Source organism: Limanda limanda, chromosome 7 (genome assembly GCF_963576545.1).
Source record: "Limanda limanda chromosome 7, fLimLim1.1, whole genome shotgun sequence".
NCBI lineage: Eukaryota > Metazoa > Chordata > Actinopteri > Pleuronectiformes > Pleuronectidae > Limanda > Limanda limanda.
Genome location: NC_083642.1, coordinates 30,251,939 through 30,277,729, shown reverse-complemented (window position 1 = coordinate 30,277,729; position 25,791 = coordinate 30,251,939). Strand labels below are relative to the sequence as shown.

Below are 25,791 nucleotides of genomic sequence, written 5' to 3'. Positions count from 1 at the left end.
GAAGTTTGTTAGTTTTATTCTGAAAGTCTTCTTTCCTGTCTTCTTGTCATTGCCTGGTTTTGCTTATTTTTAAACTTCAATTTTCAATGTTTAAGACACTTCATTGGGGTGTAATACAAAGGATATCACTCACTCATCATGACCCTTGAATTTTTAAGGCATCTCTATTTAAGCTGGTAAACAACATCAATACTTTTCTATTTGGGGCATTATTATTGGACTCCATTCAAATACTACTCGAACATATTCAGTTCAAACATAATCATGACACAAGGAACAGCCAATCAATAATTACTGTATTAACAATTTAAATTTAAAGATTTCATTATATTCAAGATATGAAAACTTTGCATACAGCAATATGAATAGTTATACATTTACACAAAAGAGGTCTGACAGTGCCCTCTGCTGTCCAATGTCATGTTTAATTTGTGTACAAATCAATCAAGCACGAACCCCTTAAGAAAGCGTTCAAAGCATCCACAAATGAACACTGAAGTTTTGAAAATCTTGTCTTCTCTATCTATCCACATTTGCTATTTTCATGGTACAAAATTCTAATTGACTCTCAAAAGAAAAGCATGTCTCCTATGGCAGTCTCTTCAGCGTGAAAGCTGGAGTTCTCTTTCAGTCCAATCCAGGTGTTTTGTTAAAACTTTAGCCTCAGTAGGCAGAAGAGTGAAACCAGGTCGAACCTCAGCCTTCTCGGACTTTGGCAGCGAGCGCCGAGTTCTCTTGTCGAATACACTTGTAGTCATCCAGAATCCTCTCCAGGTTGGACACAGTTTTGTTTCCATTTTCTGTCTCAATCTGTGGACAATTTTTAAATAACAGTGAAAAATGTTGTTAATTGTCCATCAAATCTCTGTAAATGATACTGTATATTAAAAAGAATGTATTGACATTTTTAGATATTGCCATGTTGGCTGTTACAAGGGCTGGTCAATTAACTGAAAATGTATAGAAAAATATCATTTATAACCTTTAACAGAATTGTCGGCTAATTCTTTCCCCAATGTGTGCATTCACCCACTGTCGGGTTCCCACTACGTTCATTTTGCAGCGCCGGCCAGGGTACCTTGTGTTAATATGTTGCATGATCTCACTCCTCCGCTGATCTGTGCTCACTTTACACTTTAACAATATAAACTAATCAGGACAGTACAGGAATTTGAAGTTCACTTTGTTTTTGTTTTATTCGCTCTGGAGTTTGCCATAAAATAATCGTTCTTTGACCTTAAATCAAGGTAAAATTTTGAAATAATCAAGATATTGATTTGAAGTTATAATGCCCAGCCCAAGGTGTTACACAACGCTACTATTGACAACTGCTGGATAAACTGAAATGTGGTGTTATCATTCTGGGTTAAATCCTGAACTCTAGATTTTCTCTTGTGCTTTACTAGATAAGTTTTTGATAGTAGGGCTCAAATACTCATTTGTTTTATTGTGTTGTCATAGTATATGTAAATGGTAAATGGTTTTATTAGCTTTTGTAGTCTTGATGACCACTCAAAGCACTTTACAGTACAGCTTGCCATTCACCCATTAACACACACATTCATACAGTGAATCTATTAGCAGCACTTTTTGTCAGGGTTTAGCATCTTGCTTAAGGACATTTCGGCATGCAGATGTGGAAGACCACCGCCAAAGTCTCCTCTTCTATATCTTTGGTATGTAAATAGTCACTTTAATTTCTTACTCTTTGGATATCTTGAGGCAGAGTGTCTATTATGATGATGTTATTTTCTACACATTATAGTTAAGAAGGATTAATTCATGTTAATTTGTTAAATGCATTGTTTAATAAGTGTTTAATACATATTTTGCTTAAAATATATGACAACACCCATGTTGTGTTCCTTAGTACACCATTCAGTGGCCTTGGAAACATCAATGGAGTTGTAGATTGGTATTTTGCATGACCATGCAATGATCACTAACTGATAATTTATCAGTAACTGATAATTTATCAGTTAGTGATCGAACCAATTTATATATAAATAGAGGAATTCAACCTTGACTAATAAAATCATTCATAATGCCATTGTTTTTGATGTTGGGATATCATACAGATATGACACCATTCAGATTAATATGGAGCTTTAAAACAATGAGAACACTGTTTATGTGACGTTATTACAGGAGATATGAACACTCTAAATCACAGAGGTCCCCCAAAAACTTAATAATAAACCCATACCCCCCTTAATAAGAATCCAAGATACATGACATTTCTGTTCCATAGGTTTCTCATGTGACCAAATCAGCATGAAACAAATATCTGTGACAGTGCGGTTCAAAAGTGACCACACGGAATGGCCGTCAAATATAAATCAGGAATAAAATGAATGATGTGTAGAGAAATATTGATCATATATGTTACGATAGGAAGCCACAATACATCGTATTCACTTTATTAAATGTGTTTTAGAGAATGTGACATGAAAATTAAATACAGTGGAAACCACCTGTAGTGATCATGGATATAATATTGGTTTATATGAATAGAAAAGTTTGGTACGAATTTTTCTATAGAAATGCTGCATAAATAATGTGGTTAAAGTGATAAAGAGGTCTGCTTTCAGTGTTAATTTGGGGTCTTTTCATAAATGTAAAATGTTTTTGTTTTAACAGTTTTTACTAGCTTTGTCAGTAATTTACTACTTCTTTCTGTGTCTCCTTTATTCACGCTGCACACAGACAACCGAATTGAGCCAAGCCGAGCCAAATCCAAGTTACCACACAATCTACTCCAGCTCTCCATACTTTGTCAAAGTTTACATTTTTTTAGTTTTTACCCAGTCTGAGTTTACCCATGTGTCCGATGATACTGTGTGCCTTGGACTTTGTTTATTGATTTTGTTTACTGTTTATAGTTTCAATCAAGTGCTTGAGAGTTAAAAAGGAACAGGCTAAGGTTGAAGTGCTTGATTTTTATTCCAATTCTGTTAAGGACTAAGTTCTATTTTACTTTCTACCTTTTGAGGTAAATAGAATTTGTAAATATTCAGTTTTTGGCCGATTAGGAGATTTTAGGAAACTCACTATTTCTATTGAGTTGAACTTTGCTGAGTTTCTATTGCTGGGCTATTACCATCTGGTGCCTGATTGGCTCATGAGCAGGGGGTGTGTTCAGCACAGCTGTAGCCAATCATCGTCAACTCCTGTTTAAAAACCAGGAAGTGTTTGGAGCGTCAGCTTCAGCGTCTGTGAATACTCATCGTATGAAGACTCGGAGGATGAAGACAAATGAGTCTTTCGTTGGAGGCTGAATATAAAGCTGCTGTTTCCCTTATTTTTTGAATATGTGTATACTTTCCGTGCGCATAACTACTCGTAGATACTATAGGCCTTGCACTTGTTCACACCACTACCGTAACCTTTCCTCTCTTATCTATCCCACCTGTTCCACACATACCCAACATCTTGTCACAGGGGACCTATGGAACTGACAGTTCGCCATAGCTAGCCGCAAGACAAGACTTCATCTCTGGCTTTGCTACACAGCAATCGCTTGACTTCCTTGCTCTCACTGAGACCTGGATCACACCGGACAACACATCCACCCCAGCTGCTCTTTCCTCTGCCTTCTCTTTCACCCACACACCTAGACCCACTGGTAGGGGTGGTGGCACAGGTTTACTCATCTCCCGCAAATGGAGTTTTTCTCGCTACCCGCTTCCACTTTTTACCCCCACGTCTTTTGAATTTCATGCTGTGACAGTTACTCATCCGGTACAATTAACTATTGTTGTTCTCTACCCTCCACCAGGTTCTGTGGGAGATTTTTTTTGTGGAATTAGACATCCTCCTGTCAAACTTCCCAGAAAATGGCCCTGCACTTATTTAACGTCCAACCGACAAGTCATCTGACCTGTTACTTTTACTGTCTTCTTTTGCTCTCTCACTCAGTCCTTCCCCTCCTACTCACAAAGCCAGTAACCACCTTGACTATATTTTCACCGGTAACTGTTCAACATCTAACCTCACTGTAACCCCACTTCATGTCTCCGACCACTTCTTTATCTCTTACTCACTCCCACTATCTCGAACTGACAACCCTACCACATCAACAGACTCTGTACCTGTCCATCGCAACATTCGTTCCCTCTCTCTAGCCTCCTCTGTTTTATCAGCCCTCCCTTCCACTGACTCTCTTACTCATGCATCCTAACTCTGCCACAGACATTCTCCTTTCAACTTTGTCCTCCTCTCTTGACTCTCTCTGTCCTCTTAAGTCACGACAGGTCCGCAAGTCCTCCCAAGCTCCGTGGTTGTCTGACTCGGTGCATGCTATAAAGGAAATGGCGGAAATATAAACACCTGGATAACCTGCTCGCTTATCAGTCTCTTCTCTCCTCTTTCTCTGCCTCTATTTCCGCAGCTAAAGGCACTTTTATACCAAACTACAATTCAATCCTCATTTTCTAACCCCAAAAAACTCTTCTCCATCTTTTCCAACCTCCTTGACCCCCCCAGTCGGGTGGACAGGGGTACTCCTTCCTCCCTTCTACCAAGCCACTTTGTCAACTACTTTACAAAAACGAGAAATGACATACGCTCCTCATTTTCTAATCCTCCTTCTATAACTACATTTCCATTAACTTCATCTTCATCCCCTTCGCTTTCCTCTTTCAACCCCGTCTCCCTATCAAGTTCTTACCTTGGTAACCTCCGCCCGCCCGACCACCTGCCCCCTTGAACCCATCCCATCTCACATTCTCCAGTCTATGGATGTCACGAGAACCGACATTTTTTTGAAGCACCGTAGGCACAGTGAGCGCAGATGCCAGCTGTTAGCATCGGTGCTGCGCTTCTTCTGGAACTGATTGGGGCAGTATACGCTTCAGAGCGATCGCACCACCTCGACGTTGATAAAAAAGGCACAAAGAGTCATGTAAGGAAGTACTCTGCGTTTGAGGCAGATGACCGTGGCGTTATCATTAATCCGCAGAAGCCATTATGCAAACGATGCTACCTTGGTCTTCATTGAAGCTACACTCATTTTCTTTCTACAGACCGAACAGTAAGTATAACCCAACCACGACTCGGCAAATTTACACTTCCCCATAGCCTATTCCTTTGCAGCCATATAAATAATTAATAGCGCACTATTTGCAGCTGGCCATCCTCTACATGGAAGATTCAATAACGACAAGCGCTATTCGCGCTGCGGTCTAGCGCTCTGAGACAGAAGTTGCCTAGCAACGCCGCTCGAGCCCAAAGTTAACAACTTTTGACAAATATGCTATTCACATCGAAAAAACAACACATCTGTAAGCTTTTTTATTTAGTGGCTTTATTGTGGAAGGTTGATGAGTAGTTCCTGATATAAGCAGGGTGTTGGTTGGGACTCTTGTTTTGAAGGGGGGTTCTAACGGAAGGGGGTGTTGTCGAGAGAGAAGTTTTGAAGTGTGAAGGAAAATAAACGGGTTTGATGTCCTGATTCAATAACCATCTCTTGTGTCATTTTTCTGTTGAGGCCTGACAGTATAAGAGGAAAAAACCAGCACGCAGATATGAAGAAAGATTTGAAAGATTTTTAAAAAGTATCGATCATTATGTGACGATCAGTGTTGATATTGTGGCGTCATTTTAAACAACGCAACATTTAAACTGTAGCAGGTCAGAGAGGTCAGATGAGTCTGAGAGAGAAGTGAGCAGCGGAGTCTGTGTGTGCTTGTGCGCGCCTTATCATACAGAGGCTAGGCAATTTGGTTAAAGTAATCAAACGCTTATAGTGAGCATTTGGCGTGGGACAAACGTGATCAAAACTGAGTAGACTGTTTCTAAAGAAGCAACATGAGAGAAGTCAGTCTGTTCTCTCTGTGCTGATGTCTGCAGGGACCACTGTTAGAGATTGGAGGAATGGGCTGGTTCATGACAAACTAAAGGACATCAACTGCGCTGTTGTTATGTGAAACATGTCTAAACAAAATGCGGACCAAACAGATGAAACTATTGTGTTTCTATGTGTTTGTTGAACCGGTATTTAAGTTCACACACTGTTTGTCAAACTGCAATTAAATCTTTCATAAAAAGATATTAAAATGTATAAATATAATGATTGAACCGTCACTACTAAATAAATCCTACCTGTTCTTCTAGATCTCGAATCTCTCTCAAAATTGTGCCTGTCTCCTCGATGGTTTGGATCAACTGATTACAGCTCTATAGAAAAATGCAACACAAAAACATCACATGTACACGTTGTCTAAGAAGAACAGGTAGGTTGAATTATAAGGAATCCAGAGAAACATACTTCATGCAAGGCAGCAAGGTACTTATAGGATTTGCGGACAGATTCATCTTTTTTGGCATCCTGCACATAACAAAGAAAAATTAATGCATACCAGAAGATCTTTATTACTTTGTCACACAAAGGCAGTCGTGGACTGCAAAGAACTAAAAAAAATCCTTAATATGAATAATTATGTTGGTTTGTCTGACTACTTTAAGCCTCTGACCTCTGGAATATGAATAAAAATGACTGTAGTGCCAAATAGTGAGTAATAGTAATAATATTTATTGGTAAAAAATATTTTGGTAAACCCCTTAAATTAAAGCTGAAAGTCTGCACCTCAACTACATCTTGATGGCTTCTTTTCAAATCCATTGTGAGAGTTAAAATCATTAAATATGTGTGGCTGTTCACATAATTATGTATCTGAGTGTGTATGTTGAAAACAATTTTCAAGTATCCACAAGATTAAAGAGCACACTTGTTCTCTGAGGGAGTCTAACCTGTTCACATCTTGTGAAATTAACTTGAAATTAGTCAATGAAGATGAAGCAAAAAATATACTTATAAATATATATTTCACATATATAAAGCAGGGGTTGGTCATTAGATTCAGACAAGGGTCAGTGTTTGTGTGTTCATATGTCCGTCCTGGGTGAGGGATCCCTCACATGTGGCTCTCTCTGAGGTTTCTACGTATTTTTACCTGTTAAAAGGGTTTTTAGTAGTTTTTCCTTACTCTTGCTGAGGGTTAAGGACAGAGGATGTCACACCATGTTAAAGCCCTATGAGACGAATTGTGATTTGTGAATATGGGCTATACAAATAAAATTTGATTGATTGATATGTGTTCAATTGTTCATATCTTTGCTTTGGTAATCTATTGTTTTGCCTATTTAACATGAAGGTTATTTTAACGGCTTATAAATGAATGGTGTGAATTTGAGGTTTGTTGAAATAGGTGCACCTTATACAACATAAGTCTTCATTTTGCTGTTGTTTGAGTTCTAGTTTTGAGAAATGACTCTCTCCAATTATAATCTTGTGTACACAAACAAATACTAAAAAAGAAAGACAGAAACCTTGAAGACCAGCTCATCAGTCACAGCAAAGGTCCTGTCCAGTTTTCCTGTCAGGTTGTTGATTTCTTTCTGGAGCTCCTTAGTATCTGACAATATCTGTCAAGGAAAGTCAAATCATTATTAATGATGTTACAGCTGATACACAGAGTCTACTTTAAGTGCTATACCAGTGACCGCAGTGACAGAGCATAGTTATCCACTACATTCGTTTTGTGAAAGACAACTGAGTTTTCCTTGAAATGATATGAAACTATATGTAAAAAAAACTAACTGTTTTCCATCCTACTTTTTGCTGTGTTAGTTGTTGATGTGACTCTGGGCCATTATAGTGCTGATTTTATCTGCACTCTTGTTATGAACTGTAGGTCCTATGGACAGTTTTCCCATAAGTTACCCCGACACCAAATTATCTTGTTGGTTAACTCTACTCTCATCATGAATCCACCTACCTTTGTAATTTCCTCCTTCTGTTTCTTGATGTTGCTGACAATCTCTAGAATCCGCTGAGTGTATGCTGACCGAGACACATCCTGAGGAAGATTTTCCAACTCTGTTACCTACATTGGAAGAGAAAAAGCATAGTGCAGTTGTGCAGACAACCACTAACTCAGTTGTAAATTTCAAACTAACCTACAGTATGTTGACATAACATTTAACCTATGAGAAGAGGTTAAACACTTTGTTCATTTTCAAAAGACTTGTAATTAAGTGGGTTACCAGTTGTTTGTACATTTCTTCTTTTTTCCTGGCCTCCTCTGTAGAGATACGGATCTTGTCATGCAGGGACCTGATTTCAGACAGCATTCTGGATGACTCCAGCTGAGGAAAATGGATAAATATCAACAGAATCTAAATCTCTATACATCAAAATGTAGTTAAATATTTGTGGTAAGACACCACTTACATCATGGTTGCTGCAGATTTCTTTGAGTGTACGGTACTCATCCATATGTGGAGCTCTGTGTTTCTCCCATTGAGAAGCCAGATTCACCAAGCGCTTAGTGCTGGCCTCTACCAGAACCTGGAGAAGAACACATAGGTTTCCAAATGTGAACTGCTCCTGAGTTTGGCATGCCTCCAATCAGCAATTATAAGTGATCTCTCTCAGCCCTCCTACCTGAAGCTTCAGCAGGTTGTCATCTGCATCTGGCAAAAGGCCAATTGTTTTTTTCTTCACCTGCATCTTGTTCTCTTTTTCAGAAATTCCCAGCTCGCTCTGCTTTAACTCATTCAACATCTACAGCAAAACACATCACACACATGAAACATCATTCATAACCCCTTTTGGACATTGGGACTGCTGGATTCCATATTACTCTCAATACATCACTCCTTTCCCTTTAAGGTTAAATCTACCTTCAGGTTTGACACTTGGGACCCATTTAACAGCTTGCAAAAGTGTGACGTAAGTGTCTTCGATAGTTTTAGACCAGCACATTCATTTCGACTTGACTGAAGTCAATGGTCCAGTATCTTAGTGTTATTTAAAGGGTGTTTTATCAAAAGAGTAATATTTACAAACATAGGCATGTGCATACACATGCCTGCTTGTTACAGATGTAAAGTGGTCTGTTTGTTCAAGCACTTTCACACACCAACATAGTTATTGCCTCTGCAAATTTGCTCTTATAACAGAAGTCCACCAAAGTGTAAGTGCACCTGGCATTTAAATGGAATGGTAGATGCCATGTTGGTTTATAGCATGTTTCATCCAAAACACGAAGATTACTTAAGTACAGCCTTTTTTAACCACACAGCCTTTTCTGGCAATTCATTGTACATACTGCCCTATTTGCACTTCACCCATGTGATTTAGAACATGAACTTAGATATAAAAAATAAAACCCTTTTGTGTTTTTTTGCAAATAGACACCATTAAACTAACATGATGGTTCTCCACATTTGAGAAGGCAAAAATACTCATACATTTTAGTTTAGCAGCCCAGACAAATGACCAAGACATCTTGACAAACAAGTGTATGATTGAGTCCAAGTACAGATTCAATATTGGAAACATGAATCTAATTCAAGATATATAAAATGATGTCAGTCTTCCACATATATTTCTGACCACAATGTATTACTTTTTTTAAAATATCAACTGAATAAGGGAACAGCGGCATCATGGGCTTACAGTCAGGCAAACGTAAGTAGTGTACATCTGTGCATTTGGGTCAGTTTTTCACCTGTGTATTAGTGACACTAATGTGCTTCATGTCTGCTGTTAGCTGGTCACCATCACTGCAAAGCTTCTGGAATTGGTGCTGGAGTGCAGCCAGCTCCACCTGCTGACGGTCCTGGATGTCACTCTCTGACTGATGCCCAGATGGGATGGGGTTGGTTACAGATGCTGACTCCTGGAGGACAAATGCACAGCCGCATGGATACATAGGAGACAAAGAATGCACACAGTATCTTGTGGCATTGTGCTGGTGGAGATTTTCACCTGTTCAAATGTGAACTTCTTAGTGTGGGTGAAGTGGGTCCCTTTGGTCAGGATGAGGTCAGACGGGGCAGAGCCCTTGAAGGTCTGCAGTAGCTCAAATAGGTCAGAGTTTGGGCGAGTACCGCCAAAGGCACTTTCAGGAGAGGGTACTTCAGCAGCACGTAGCTGCTCCTTGACACGTTTCCGCAGTCGAGTCAGTTTTCTTGATCGATACTCCTGTTTAAGAAACATACAAATTTACCAGCAAAAATTATAAAAAACATGTTTACATGCATGGGAATACATTATATTTAATAGACCTATACATACACTACCGTTCAAAAGTTTAGGGTCACCCAGACAATTTCTTTTTTTTATCAAATGAGTTTGAAAATGAATAGAAAATATAGTCAAGACATTGACACAGTTAGATATAATGAATTTTTTGGGAAATATTAATTTTGTTCTTCAAACTTTGCTTTCGTCAAAGAATGCTCCATTTGCAGCAATTACAGCATTGCAGACCTTTGGCATTCTAGCTGTTAATTTGTTGAGGTAATCTGTAGAAATTTCACCCCATGCTTCCTGAAGCACCTTCCACAAGTTGGATTGGTTTGATAGGCACTTCTCGCGTACCATACGGTCAAGCTGCTCCCACAACAGCTCAATGGGGTTGAGATCTGGTGACTGCGCTGGCCACTCCATTACAGACAGCATACCAGCTGCCTGCTTCTTCCCTAAATAGTTCTTGCATAATTTGGAGGTGTGCTCTGGGTCTCTTGTCCTGGTGTAGGAGGAAATTGGCTCCAATCAAGCGCTGTCCACAGGGTGTGGCATGGCGTTGCAAAATGGAGTGATGGCCTTCCTTATTTAAAATCCCTTTTACCTTGTACAAATCTCCCACTTTACCAGCACCAAAGCAGCCCCACACCATCAAATTACCTCCACCATGCTTGACGGATTGCGTCAGGTACTCTTCCAGCATCTTTTCACCTGTTCTGCGTTTCACAAATGTTCTTCTGTGTGATCCAAACACCTCAAACTTTGATTCCTCTGTCCATAACACTTTTTTCCAATCTTCCTCTGTCCAATGTCTGTGTTCTTTTGCCCATATCAATCTTTTCTTTTTATTGGCCAGTATCAGATATGGCTTTTTCTTTGCCACTCTACCTAGAAGGCCAGCATCCCGGAGTCGCCTCTTCACTGTAGACTTTGACACTGGCGTTTTGCGAGTACCATTTAAAGGAGACATATTATGCCCATGTCACCACAGTTGATATGGTTCCTTGGGGTCTTAATGAAATGTCTGTAACATATTTTGGTCAAAATACCACAAGGATCATTTAAAACAGCACCCTTTTTACCCTGTCTAAAACAGCCCTCCTCAGATTGTCCTGTTTTGAGTGCTCCGCCCCCCCCCCTCTCACTGCCCCGCCCCCCCCTGTCACACCATACACACTCCACCAGATCTCCGCCTCCAGGGGGGGGGCTATGCCATGCAGACAGACTGTGAGGTCACAATCTGGTGTTTTCCCATTCGACTCACTCTAGCTTATAGTTTCTGACATAGAGAAACCACAACAAATCGCGGGAGGTTTTTTTTCCAAGAGTTTTTGGGACGGTGGACACGCCAGATACCCAAATTAACGTGTAGAAGCACTACAAAAGTGGAATTTTCATAATATGTCCCCTTTAAAGTAGCTGCCAGTTGAGGACCTGTGAGGCATTTCTCAAACTAGAGACTCTAATATACTTGTCTTCTTTCTGAGTTGTGCACCGGGGCCTCCCACTTCTCTTTCTACTCTGGTTAGAGCCCGTTTGTGCTGTTCTCTGAATGGAGTAGTACACACCGTTGTAGGAAATTTTCAGGTTCTTCGCAATTTCTCGCATGGAATAGCCTTAAATTCTAAGAACAAGAATAGACTGGTGAGTTTCACATGAAAGTTCTCTTTTTCTGGCCATTTTGAGAGTATAATCGAACCCACAAATGTGATGCTCCAGATACTCAACTAGCTCAAAGGAAGGCCAGATTTATAGCTTCTCTCACCAGCTAAACAGTTTTCAGCTGTGCTAACATAATTGCATAAGGGTTTTCAAGGATTTTCTAATCATCCATTAGTCTTCTAAGGCGATTAGCAAACACAATGTACCATTAGAACACTGGAGGGATAGTTGCTGGAAATGGGCCTCTATACACCTGTGTAGATATTTCATTAAAAACCTTAACATTAATAGTCATTTACCACATTAACAATATATAGAGTGTATTTCTGATTAATTTAATGTTATCTTCATTGAAAAAAACAGTGCTTTTCTTTGAAAAATAAGGACATTTCTAAGTGACTAGGGATGCACCGATCCGCTTTTTTCACCTCTAAGTCAGCTGCTAGGCGCCTTAGAACTGGTGCGGACCAGGGGAATCCGACTGTTTAATTAGGGGCCCCCCCGGCGTGAACGGAGGGTTCCCCCAGCGGGCGCCGTAGCTGAGGTGATCCGCGAGAAGGGCCCGACACGCGTCCAGAGTCCCCGGTCCCCTCTAACGGCCCACCTTCCGCACCGGCGACGGACACCACCCCGCGGTCCCAAGAAAAGGAGAAAAAGCCCCCGCACGAAGCGACGCCGTGAGGCGCCACCGGACGAGGACCTCCACCCCCCCCCCCCCAAATTTCTTCAATATCGGTACCGATACCGATACAAATATCGGATCGGTGCATCCCTATAAGTAGGGATGAGCGAGTACAGCATTATCTGTATCTGTTAACCATATGAATTATCCGTATCCGTACTCGGAGTGGGCGGGGCCTAACCCGGAAGTGGGTGTGATTTAACCCGGAAGTGGTCTGGTTCAACATAACTTTCTTTATTAACTTTGAAATTTTTTTATGATTTTTTATTTTTATTTATTTCCACACCAGGAGTGTGTGTGTGTGTGTGAGTGAGATGCGAGGGACGTTCACTGTCTCCCGGAGAAATGAACACTGTGTTTTTAGTATAGAAAGACGTGAATTATATTCGTTCACAAGTCATACAGACTGGTTTTGTTATTTTCACTTTACATTAACACTTAAAGTTTAGTGCAGTGTAATTGTTTGCCGTGATAATTAAATGCCAGTGTGATAATAGATAACAATTTCAAACCATACAAACTGTCATGTTGTACTGTATTTAATAGAGGTTTACTTTACTGTAAAGTAAGTGTAAATGTAAAGTGAAAATAACAAAACCAGTCATTATGACTTGTGAACAAATATAATTCACGTCTTTCTATACTAAAAACACAGAGTGTTCATTTCTCCGGGAGACAGTGAACGTCCCTCGCATCTCCAGCGCTCCTCTACTGAGCCATTGCAGGTCTCGTGAAAATTTTTCCAAAGACTCGTACCTGAAGACCCAGTCGGGAAATGAACGAATCATTTCTGCTTCCTTGACTGAGCCTATGGAACAGTCCCGATGCGCAGTGAACCTGAGTGACTGAGAGACAGAGAGCTGTTCTGTGAGTGAGTGAGCAGAGCCGTGTGTGACGGGAGGAGCGCTGTGACGCTGTGTGAGGATTTTCATTCAGTCCGAGCACAGATAATGACTCCGATTACTCGTATTATACTCGTAATCGGCAAAAGTGCTTTATCCGTACCGGATACTCGTTTCAACCGAGTATACGGCTCATCTCTACCTATAAGTGACCCCAAACTTTTGAACGGTAGTATATATATATAATATACAATTTATACACAAGTATGTGTGTGTACATTTAGTGAGATAGATATAGGTGTCCGAGATGTATATCAGGAGCAAGTGTGATGATTTACCTGTGGAGTGAGGCGAGATAGGAGTCCCTGACTGTTCCACTCATTGTCCCACTCCTGAGCAGCACTCAACTCATCGGTGTGCTGCTCAAGTAAGGATGCCATCAAAGAGGTATGATAGGAAAGCTGGGCGGTTACAGGAGGAAGAATGTCTCGCTGGTAGTTTTTCTTAACTGAAATCACAGCACAAACATACACACTTATTCTAATTCTGTAGCATATTTTCCTCAACGTGTTAATACAGTGATGAAGCAATATTTACAGGAGCTTTTCGATCACATAAAATATTCCACATAAAAGTTGATTTTTTAATAAACAGAAATACCTAACATAAAGGCTTTGCAATCTGGTGATTGTATTTAATCAACATGTATCAATGATAATTTTACAATCCATAGGACGTACCAAAAGCAAGTGATATAAACAAACATTTTTGAACCACTCTTTGAGTTGGCTCAAACTGATTGATAGAGCAGATTGACAGTGCATTGACATACATGCGATCAACGAAAATCATATAGCACGTACAGTCCTGTATGTGTCATAGATGCCTACCTTTTAGCTGCTTCTTTTCTGGGCCTTTAGTGAAGTGTGATAAACTGAGGGGCAGCGCATGGAAGCTATGCAATGCTTCTGGACTCTAGACAGGAAAAATGTAACTTGTCAGAATCTGCCGGGCATTTTTCTTGAAAAAACATTAGCAGGGCTGCTGGCTACTTCTACTGTAAGAAAATGAATTATAAAGATACAATTTTGATAATATCTGTACTTCATCTAGACAGTGTAGAGATGTCTGTAAATATATTTTCACAACGTTTGATGGCTAGTTTTAAAGTTTTTGGGGGGGAAAGTATTGGACTTCATAATTGCTGCCACCTCAGAAGTGTGTGCAAGTTTTTGCTTAATTGGGCCGACAATTCGGTGTAAGTTGTAAAGTTCTTGCACTGACTGTTGATTTGCTATGAATTTTCAGTTTTTTCTGGTTGCTGTGGCACCACCATCAGGACTATTGGTATATGACCTGGCCCATGTGCAAAGTTTGGTTTAATATCATAAATGGGATGGTGGATTTTCTTAGAAGATTATTAATAAACATAACACTGAAAAAAAAAACAAGAGGGACAGTCCGAACAGCAACCCATCCCCTAACTAATCCCCTAAATGTAGAAAACTAGAAGTCCTCATTTATAAGAGTACTTAAAGGTGCTAAGTGCAACTTCTCTGCTTACAGAGAAGGACCTACATAGTTTCTTGCTGGGAGCAGTTGGAAGAGTTGGTCGCTTGCAAAGAGTTTCATCAAGAGGTTCTGATACATGCTGTGTGCAGCACTTCTTTAGGGAATACTGCACTATACAGTAACTCACGATGTTTACAAGAAGTTAAAGCTCAGAGCCTACTAAATTTCACACCACACGATTTATATCATTACGTCGTAAATAGCATTTCTCCGTACACAGGCAGAGTAAGCATACAAAATCCTTGATCCCTACCAGTATTTTGTTGAAGGCCGGGTGACATGTCTGTGCATAGACGACAACTGCCTCGTACCAAAGGTACAACAGGCTACCACTTCTTGCCTAATATTATTGTAAGGGAAAATTCAACTGACCAGGTTTCTTACTGCTGTGACCTTGACAAACAGGGAGTTTGCTACAGCGGACGGACACAGCAGATAGACACAGATGATGATTTCATGTCTTTTTTCATATTACAATTCATGAATCCTCATTGTATTAGTTCTGGCTTGTCTTTTTTTCCTATTGTCTTATGAAACGCCTCTTTGTATGAGGCTTTTTTTAACTTGCGGCGAGTGGTTCCATTTTGAGCACCCGTGCTTGTTGTGTAAACTCTGCGGAGCTTACTATTATAAAGACTAAAAGGCAACTCCAGTCTGGGAATTCCATTATTTAAAATCTCAAGATGAATTTCCATCACATTATGTATCCCTCAAAACTATGTGTTAATGCCTTCACATTCCGGTCACTTTTAATGGTAATTTGTTTTGTAGCTTGGATTTTGACATGTTGTACTTAAGTGTTTAATGAAGCCTGCTGCCATCAGTCTTCTGTTACCTAGTCAATGTGAAAATTCCAGGTCAGATTGCAGTGTGCTAGCCATTATCATATTGCAGCAATCACACAGTTTTTCTCTGTAGGAATATGTTGCTGTTTACTGACAAACAGGACAAGCTTAAAATAGGCCTACTCAATGACTGAGGCTCACAGAAACATATCAAAATGACCCTAAAGCACAGGGGAAACTAAGCTACTGTATACCAGCACACTGCCTCTTACTAACTAAGAATATACATAGACATTAATAAGAAGGGAAACATCTATGATAAGTGATAATAATCAAAAAGGAATAATCTAAGTTGCCATTTCTGTTGTTTTAGGTTCACCACAGTCAGGCATTGTCTGAAACACCACTAAAGCCATGGGTATCTGTGAAACAGGATAGGACAGTGATGTCTGGCCACTGCACATGTAAAGCATGACTTGCTGTATGCACTAGAATCATCCTACCATGACATAATGACAAAATGTAATGCAGTATTCAATGATATTAAAGTCACATCAGAACAGGTACATTATTTCCTTTCCATCTCTTCTGACTATGCCATTTCATTAATGTATTAGTATTTACTCCATTCTTAATATTTCTGCATATTAAAGGCTGTGAAATTGAGGAACAGACTTGACAGCAGGGAGTCAGGAAGTCAAGAGTGTGGATTACTATGAGGGCTAGTAGGGTAAGGGTATCAAAATTCAAGGCAACAGCCAGGATCCTAATAACCCATCCAAGTCACGTATCAGACAGATCTGCTATCCTGAGTGCAGCAGGTCATCTATGATATCAACAAATGACTCTGGACTGTACAGTGATCCTTTCCGTTCATACCTCAGGGCTAATCCAGACGGCCTGGTTACCTGCACCTGCTGTGGCAGTGGTGTCTTGGAGATCAAGTGTCCACACAGTGCCAAAGACACTGCAGTCCACAGTGCCACAGAGAACCAGCATTTCTGCATTCAGAAACACTGATGGCAAAAATGAACTTGATAGAAAAAATCTGGTCTACTACCAAATGCAAGCCCAGTTGTTTTTTGACTGAATGAAAATACTGTGACTTTATGGTATGGACCAGGTTTTTATGCCTGATGCTGACCATTTCACAGCAGAAATCAATTATGTATACATGCCCAGATAGCCTAACTTAATAACTAATACACAGTCCACAGACACAGAGTATGAAGAGTAAAGTGGCTGTGCCTTGTTGAACGTTGAGTAAATTGAATACCTCATATCTGTATATTAGGGCTGGGCAAGTTAACTCGTTTTAATCAAGTTGACTCAAGTGATGAGTTAACTCGATTAATTATTTTATCTCGCATTAACTCAGGTTTGATTATTTATTGTTTTATTGTGAAAGTCAGGCTTTTATTTTGTGAAAGTCTGTTGCTGACTGCTGCTGAACCGGAAAAAAGAAAATAATTGGCGGATAAACAACCATGGATAAGGGTACGGAGCTTTTACATGGCCATTTTCATTTTAAAGTTCTTCCAAATGGCGGAGTCGACAGAACCAAAGTAATTTGTAGCCACTGCCAAGGTGAATTTACTTATCACCGGAGTACTTCCAGTCTAAAATATCACCTAAATGCAAAACACACAGTTGATATCAGCAAATCACTCAACGAAACAGCGAGCGGAGCGAGGCTTCGGCAGACTACGTTATACGCAGGGAGGAGTATACATTTTTCATAACGAAGAGGATAACATTAATGCCCTGGCAGTGGCATTGAGCTTTAATTTTGTATTTGCTTTGATAACATTGTTAAGTTGAGATTTACACTGAATATTTTATTTAACTGCTACTGTATTAAATGCTGATGTTAAAAGTGTTTGCACAACAAATGTTATGGTACTTTCATTCATATGGCAGAACATTGAAAATAAAATTGCGCTATACACTACTTTTTAATTCATTGTTGGATTTTGCGTATACAAATGCGATTAATCGTGATTAATCAGGGAAATCATGCGATTAATCGCGATTAAAACTTTTAATCGTTGCCCAGCCCTACTGTATATATGTGATCAAAACATAGTGATGTTGAACAGTCTGTTGTGTATGTTCATGCAAAAAAGCCCAGATGTAACCGGTTAAAGGGATATATTTTAATTTTAGGAATGAAGTTTGTGCCGTGTATATAGAAATAACAATACAATTGTATATTTGAAGTGATTTTAATAAATATGACACCTTTACAGTCCTGGATCAACTTTAACACCAGCCATCCAACTGATTTAAAAAAAAAAAAGAAATGGAATAAAACAAATCCCTAAGAGTATATCAATGATTGTATTTACACTAAACATAAATATAACATTTTACAAGTTACAGGTTGTAATTCATTTAATCAATTGGGATCACTGATGGGTACAATTTAGTCAACAAATATTCCACTTGAACAATTGTATCAGGAGTGATATACTTTGTTGACCCATAATCTTGAAGCAATGCGATTGGCACAGGTCCTCGTAACTTTTTGTATTTAATACGAGCCTTTCCAATAACTCTCCATCTAAATGTGCACTGCTGCTAGTTTTCTTGTGTCCTCAAATTCAATAGTACTCAACTGTTTTTGCCCAGAGTAAAAGTGTTTCCACTTTTGCACAATAGAGACAGATACTAAATGGTAAATCCTCGGTCTCCCAGGACTCCAAGTCTCCTACTAGTAGTTTGCGACAGAAGCCACAGTTTGCCGTTATGTGAAGATTAGTTGTTTGGCCACCCCAGCCCTTAAATATGAAAGATATCCCCCCTTGTGGTGTAATTCCTAGCAGATATTTCATATTGTTATAAGATTTAAACTGTGAGTAGGTTTGTGCTCTTGCTTTTTTTCTATTCCGTTTGCTTGCAGCCTTGACGCCGTAGTTTTCAGGGCCACTCTCCAATGGTAAATTTCCGTTTCCTCCTGCTTTCCTCTTCTGTGGGGATTTGGTGAAGACAAAGATGGTTGGTGTGACAATGGATCATCACTTTTATGACCTGAAAAAAAAAACAGACTCAAATACGTTTTTTCCCCTGGAAACCACCGTAAGGCCAATTGAGATACTAAACCTATGTCGGTAGGGTATGATATTATCTGTTAGAAGAGTCTAGACTATACATCATCATAGCATGATCATTAGATGTGATCATGCAACAATATTAGGCATCTTCACAGAAAATGCTGACAGTAGAGCTATCTGTTTGCATAATTGTGACGTGGAGATTGTCTGGAACCTGGCAATATCAAAACCTTAATGGTAGGACAGATCGGCGTAGCAATGTTTTTAAATATGTGCTTAGTGCCAGATGGAAATAAATGTTGGATAATGCCAGCCCTATATTGAAGAAATTCGCTGATTGATTTCAAAACAGAATTAGCTGATGCTTTATTACACAAATAAAAGAGAAACATAGCAATTGATAGCTTTTGTTCTGCTGATTATTTTAACATGTAGTATATTGTGGGGGACTTCATAAATTATTCAAAAGAGAAACAAGCATGTGAAAATGGATGAAGAATGTAATACGGATATTACTTTGCAGAAGTTTGATTTGTCGTCATAAAGTGATTACCTCAGACGGTGTACAAATATGCGATTCCTCCTGGATTTGATGGCATTTTCTAGCGTGGAAAATGCTGTGCTATCCGCTTCATGAAATTATTTGCAAGTAACTTATACTGACATTTCAATCTTTTTAATTGAGAACACTAATAACAGAGACTTACCTTGTACAAAATGTGCACTACACAGTCTTGTGTGTTTTGATGGTTGCTAATTTTTCAAATGTATGGCAGTGATCCACTTCTGCCTTCTTTTCATGAGTTTGGCATATGATAGAGGTCTATATTATTCATGCCTTGCCTGTTAGTACTACCCACTGCACAACAACAAATTTGATGATTCATTGAAGAGGAGATAACCATGGTTGAATATAGGCCTAGATTACAAAGTTGGCTGGGGGGAATTTGTGAATGAGAGTATTAGTTTTGCACTGGCATTCAGTAAGTAACTTGTCCCTCTGGCAGTCCGGTAGAGGGTGGGACCATGGCTGGACAGACATTGCGACGTCAGATGCAAAACATCAATAGGCAAATAAACTGGGGTCTGGAAGTAGTTCTGTGTTCATTAGGATTGGGCAATATGCAAACATTTTTTGAATCAGCAATCGATTTCCCCGCAACCACTGATTGAGAATATATTTGTGCACGTAAGCATTAGCGAGTGCAATTATGGAAGAGCTGTGAACACTTGAGATCAGATCTCACTTCACCTCTCTGTGTGCAAATAAACACAAACATCATTTGTGTTGGTGAAGAACAAATTATGTTGTTTTTACTTTGTCTGAGTGAATGAGAGGAAGAAAGCGCGCAGTCAGGAGAGGGTGAATAAAAGACTGAAAGATTTGACTATTTTAGAAAAAGTACTGATCATTATGTGTTGATATTGTGATGGTGGTTACAAACAAATCAACATTTAAACTGTAGTGAGTCAGGAGAAGGCAGCTGAGTCAGTGTCGGTGTGTCTCGACCATAGACCGTATATGCAGTGGATATAGAAAGTCTACACACCCCTGTTAAAATGCAAGGTTTTCGTGATGTAAACAAATGAGACAAAGATAAATCCTGTCCGAACTTTTTCCACCTTTAATGTGACCTATAACGTGAACAATTCAGTTGAAAAACAAACTGAAATCTTTTAGGCGGAAAAATAAAAAATAAAAAACTTACAATAACCTGGTTTCATGGGTGAAATCAACTCTTCATCTTCAGCTTTCTAACTGAAGCCTGAAGGTTTTGTGCCAAAACAGACTGGTATTTTTTAACTGTTAATAATTGCCTCCACCTTGACTAAGGGCCCTGTTTTAGCTGAAGTAAAACAGCCCCAAAGCATGATGCTGCCACCACCATGCTTCACAGTGTTTTTTGGGTGATATGCAGTCATGTTTTTGCGCTAAACATACCTTTTGGAATTATGGCCAAAAAGTTCAACCTTGGTTTCATCAGACCATAACACATTTTCCCACATGCTTTTTGGAAACTGAATGTATGTTTTTGAAAAATTCAGCCGGGCTTGGATGTTTTTCTTGGTAAGAAAAGGCTTCTGTCTTGCCACCCTACCCCATAGCCCAAACATACGAAGAATACGAAGATTGTTGTCACATGTAGTTCACAGCCAGTCCTTGCCAGAAATTCCTGCAGCTCCTTTAATGTTACTGTAGGCCTATTGGAAGCCTCCCTGACCAGTTTTCTTCTTGTCTTTTCATCAATTTTGGAGGGATGTCCAGTTCTTGGTAATGTCACTGTTAAAGCGACTTGGTTCACTGCAAACAAGCTGTGTTTAAGTACAACTCGGCCACGACTCAAATGATGTACCACTTGAAGAACGCACATCCGACCCTGGTTAATGGCGGCGCATCCTGCTCTCGGTCTCACTCTCAACCTAGCATCAACTCGGTGTTAGCACGGATGAGCTGCGATGCACAACGATCAGAGAAAATGACTCAACAGATGGAAAGTGAATGGAATAAGGTTCCCCAGGATAGCCAAGTTAGCACGGAGCTACCTGTGTATCACGGCGACGTCAGTCCTCTCAGAGCGAGTTGTTTCGGTGGCTGGACCGACGGTCACCAGGCTGCGTTCGCGTCTGTCCCCAGAGCATGTTAACATGTCAACTTTCTCAACACAAATCAGTAGGCTGGTGTTGAAGTTGTATGTGAGTTACTAGTTATTTTTATGAAGCTTTCTCGACTCGGTGCCTTGTTTGATAGTTTTGAGTTACATGTGGCAAAACCTGTCAGACCTAAGTATTATATATTTGTGGTTAAGTTATTGTTTAACATGATTGTTTTTTATATTATTAGTGTTTAGTAGCACCGGCTTCTGGCTGTCGGCTCCGCTGCTTGAGATTACGGCAGCGCACATTTTGTTCATCTTGTAATAAAGACCTGAATGAAGAAACACGCTTGTTTTTTTTATTTTCACTGCATTTTAATATAGCCTATAAATAATGAATTTTTGTATATAAAAATATTAATGATTAATCAAAAATTCGTAATTAATTCTCCCGACGATCGATTAAGACAATTTAATCGAATGCCCATCCCTAGTTTACATCACAAAAACCTTGCATTTTAACAGGGGTGTGTACACTTTTTATATCCACTGTAAATGGACGGAGGGTCCGTGACGTCACACATTGGTTTCTGCAGAGTGAGAATGAGGCTATTAGGAGGCGTTCCCCCGGCGCCATCTTGCCGGTGCTGACTCCTCCTAGTTCCTCGCTACCCAATCAATGGGCAAGGACGAGGAGCGCGAGTGACGACTCCAGAGCTAGCAACTCTCACACTTTCACTGTGTGACACACTCTTTTGCATATTTTCACACGCACTCATGCCACACATCCAATTTCTCACGCCAAGAGGCGTTCGTTCCTTTTCAAACTCCCTGACACTAGATGGCGCTAAGGAGCGCATCTGTAACCCTATTCGCTGTGACGAATAGGGTCCGACGAATTTACTCATCGATGAATTGTTGGTTACGTCATAGCGTGTGTTTCTCGTGGCGTGCAGCTGAACTCAATGTCGTTTTACCGGAGGAGCTGATGGAAGTAGCTGAGGAGTGAGCCATCTCGCTTCCTTCCTATCTCTGAAAGACGTGCATGTGCAATAGCGACAGAACATGGACCAATGGCGGCATCCGTTCCATTGCGTAGCAGGAAGTCAAAAGTTTGGGAGATCTTCACTCTTAACAGCCCGAAAAAAACTACCTGCAATATCTGTACGGCGGACCTGCTCTCCATGGAAGCATGACACGCTCATTTGAGGAGGAGGCACGTTTGACATCGTAACATAGACGATGTGGACTCGCCTCAGTAAGATGTTATATTTAAACGTATGAACCTGTGCGCAGGATTCTAGAATCCATTACAAAAATATGGTTTAAACTTTTTTTTAACGAGTTTAAAAGCGAAATGTTATACAATTGCCTGACAAACATCTTTTTTTAATGACAATTATTTAGTCCGAAGAAGACTGTAGTTACGTTTGTTGATGTTTTTATTGCTGTTACTTTCCCTGTCCTTTTTGTTAACAGGAAAAATGGATACTTGATTTTTAGTATCAGCACTTGGCCTGTTCTTGGTTCAGAGGAAAAAGGGAAACTTGAATCTAATTTTTTTTTTATTATTAGCACTTTACCTTTCCTTGGTTTTAAATGGACAAAAACTTGATTTTTCTTTGCTTTTGTGTCAACAGTACCCTTATTTGCAGCAAAGTTTATTAAAATAATTTTTTTTTAATGAAGTATCGATCGTTATTGTCTTTATTTTCAGTCATCACATGCCTCGAACAACCTCAAGCTAAATTTACTGGGGGTGGACCTTCAGCTATGGCTTTGCTTCACAGAATGTAACCAATGTTGTCCATCTCCAGTAGGCCGCCCCTATCAACGACTTTGGACCCCACAAACCACCAGAATGCAGGGCACAACATGGGTCCAAATTAATTCCAATTCCCTGAGATTTGAGCCACCAACGTGTGTGGCTGCGTGCGGGGCAAAATTTTGGTCACCTCCGACAAAATCTCACTCCAAGGTTTTTTGAAAAGTTGGCAGCTCTGCGACTCACAGCTGAGCGATGGCCGCAGAGCTCTACTTTTCCTGGTTAGCTGAGGCTACGGCGCTAGGCTACACGCCACATGCTAACCGCCAGTGCTAACGGCTAGCGCTGTGCTGGAGCTGCTACTGGATGGTTGCAATCTGTACCATGAACTAGAGGTAGGTAACCTTGAAACTTTACAACAGGGGTGCCCAATACGTCGATATACGTCGAACGCAGTGTGGGTCGATCGCACGACTGGACAAGAGGCAGTCACGTGGACGCTCCGGCGCACGTATCACCTTTTTTTTGACATCGCCGCCACCATGCCCCCCCCGCCCGCCCTGGACGATGTTGCGAACATCATCCAGGGCGGACTGCCTCCACAGTGTGTCGGCAAAAAAAAAAGAGGGGCGTGCGCACCCCTGCACTACAGCCACACAGGCAGTCACATAGATAAAAAGAGAGAGGGGGGGTGGGGTTACGTATTCTCTACATAGGCTTGAGTGGAAAATACGTAATTTACCCTCCACACCAGACGTTGAATGGAGCAAACAGCGGAGAAGTTCTTGAAGATGGATAACAATAAATTATTAATTGAAGTGGAGAAGTACAGTGAGTTGTATGATCCTCAGCACATATGAGACAAAAAAATACAAACGTTGGGACGCTGTTGCAGTTAATGTTGGAGCAACAAGTTAGTATATGCTTGGATAATTATTAAATGCCGTTTTTACTGCAGGCTGATAACAGCAAAAGTATGTGATATTATTAGCACCGCACTTCAGCGTCCGGTGTGAACAGCCAAGCACCTAGGGCAGGGGTTCTCAAAATTTTGCAAGCTGGGCCCCCCCCAAAGCTGGTTAGGGGTAGTTGGGTAAAGGTAGGTGTTAAGGAGAAAAGGGCTAGCTGCAGTTGGAAGAAGTTAGCTAGCTAGAAGGCTAGCTCTTGGGGCTACGAGCTTTCTAAAAAGACTGTGTAGCAAATTACTCCTTAGATCAGGCTACGAATAGCCTACTGCACGTGCAGGAAGGTATTACTAAGGAAGGAATTAAAAAAAGACTTTTTCTAAAGCAATGAATATCTGAATGATAGAGGAAACAAGAGCAATCGCACAAACTCTGCAGGGTGTCGTCTCAGTGAGGGTGAGCGCTGACCAGGCCTGCGGTTACTTTTATACTCGGAATGGTACGTGCAACTCGTGTTCAAATGATGACACTCCTTTTAATTGGTGGATTAGGCACGAAACAGTATTTGATTTGTTTGTGTCAGTCCAGCCCCTTGCATTTCGCCACTGAGGGACCTTTCACTAACGAGTGACAGGTCAGCAGTCTTTTAAAAAAAAATAATAATAATTAATTAAAAAAAAAAATTAATTAATCAATTTTTTTTTTTTTCTTTTTCTCCATCGGTGACATCGCGCCCCCCCCGGAGAGTGTTCGCGCCCCCCCAGGGGGCGACCCCCACTTTGAGAACCACTGCTCTAGGGATTAGCGGGGGGGGATCATGTTGAGCTGGTCATTTCAAGAGTAGCTCACAAGCCTATAAAGTGTGGGCACCCCTGCTATAAAACAACAAAACCTATTGCTTTATCTATCATTATATGCTTACATGCCTCAAGTGGTTTTTAATATGTTATAGTTATAAAAGTTACCGTTTATTTAACACATCGATTTTTTATTTTAATAAGTTACTATCAATACGCTGTGATAGTAACTATGTTTCTCAAATGTTCTGATACAAGCTGGTATATCCACCATTACTATTCCCACCTCGTTTATTTAGCCTGTTATGGAATTTTAGAGTGAATTAGACAGTTTAGATATGATTATAATCTCCACACACCAGTGTTGTAAACAGTGCTCATATTAATTATATAATTATGTTTTCACACTAAGGGAAGTGGAGAGACTTGATGTGGTAGAAAGACATTTTATCAATTTTTACAATGTTTTATTTCTTTCAGTACTTTTATCAAAAGTGACTTACAATATGTGCATTTAACCATCAGGATACAAACCCAGAGCCCAGTACATCAGTTCTGTCTGTCTGTCTTTCAAAACATTCTTTAATAGTGAGTTTCTTCTTTCATTAGATGAAGCACTGCAGCACCTGATGTCCTCAGCAGCAACATGGTGGAGATCAGCAGTTTCAGGCCGGTCAACATGAGGACGACCTGCACCAGCTTCATCTGCAATACACTTCATGTTTTCCTCCCTTAACTAAAGATGGCCTACAACTGTTAAGAGTTGTCAGTCATTGTGAAGTGTCATGGATAATAGAGTTAATTTATATATTCATTATTGTTGGTTAAAAAAATGAACACTTATTAGAACAATGTTTATCTTTTACTTTCTGATTTGATACACTTTAAATAAGAACCCAATGTTTTATTTTTATTCTTTGCCATAAGAGACAGAACACCGTCAGCACAGCTGTGTCCTTCAGGCTCGTCCGTCCCTAATCAAATTATAGGAAACATAAAGGTATGGCATTATTGTAGAGGAAGTGTTACTTATGAACAAAGTTTGTATCGTTATTTTCTGTGGATATTCAACTATATATTTGAATATGGTTTTGGATT

The 25,791-nt window shown here is 40.0% G+C and overlaps 1 protein-coding gene across 1 annotated transcript in view; it reads right to left on the bottom strand.

The window, feature by feature from the left end:
• ccdc22 (coiled-coil domain containing 22) overlaps positions 1-25,791 on the bottom strand; it is a 37,412-nt gene continuing 11,621 nt past the window's right edge. The window contains exons 5-16 of the mRNA XM_061075029.1: positions 14,113-14,197; positions 13,561-13,730; positions 9,776-9,991; positions 9,516-9,686; positions 8,447-8,566; positions 8,234-8,350; positions 8,047-8,148; positions 7,779-7,886; positions 7,330-7,425; positions 6,269-6,328; positions 6,103-6,177; positions 1-810 (exon numbers count right to left, since the gene is read on the bottom strand). Coding sequence (XP_060931012.1) covers positions 697-810; positions 6,103-6,177; positions 6,269-6,328; positions 7,330-7,425; positions 7,779-7,886; positions 8,047-8,148; positions 8,234-8,350; positions 8,447-8,566; positions 9,516-9,686; positions 9,776-9,991; positions 13,561-13,730; positions 14,113-14,197 — 1,434 coding nt within the window. The 3' untranslated portion in view covers positions 1-696. The remainder of the gene's footprint in view (positions 811-6,102; positions 6,178-6,268; positions 6,329-7,329; positions 7,426-7,778; positions 7,887-8,046; positions 8,149-8,233; positions 8,351-8,446; positions 8,567-9,515; positions 9,687-9,775; positions 9,992-13,560; positions 13,731-14,112; positions 14,198-25,791) is intronic.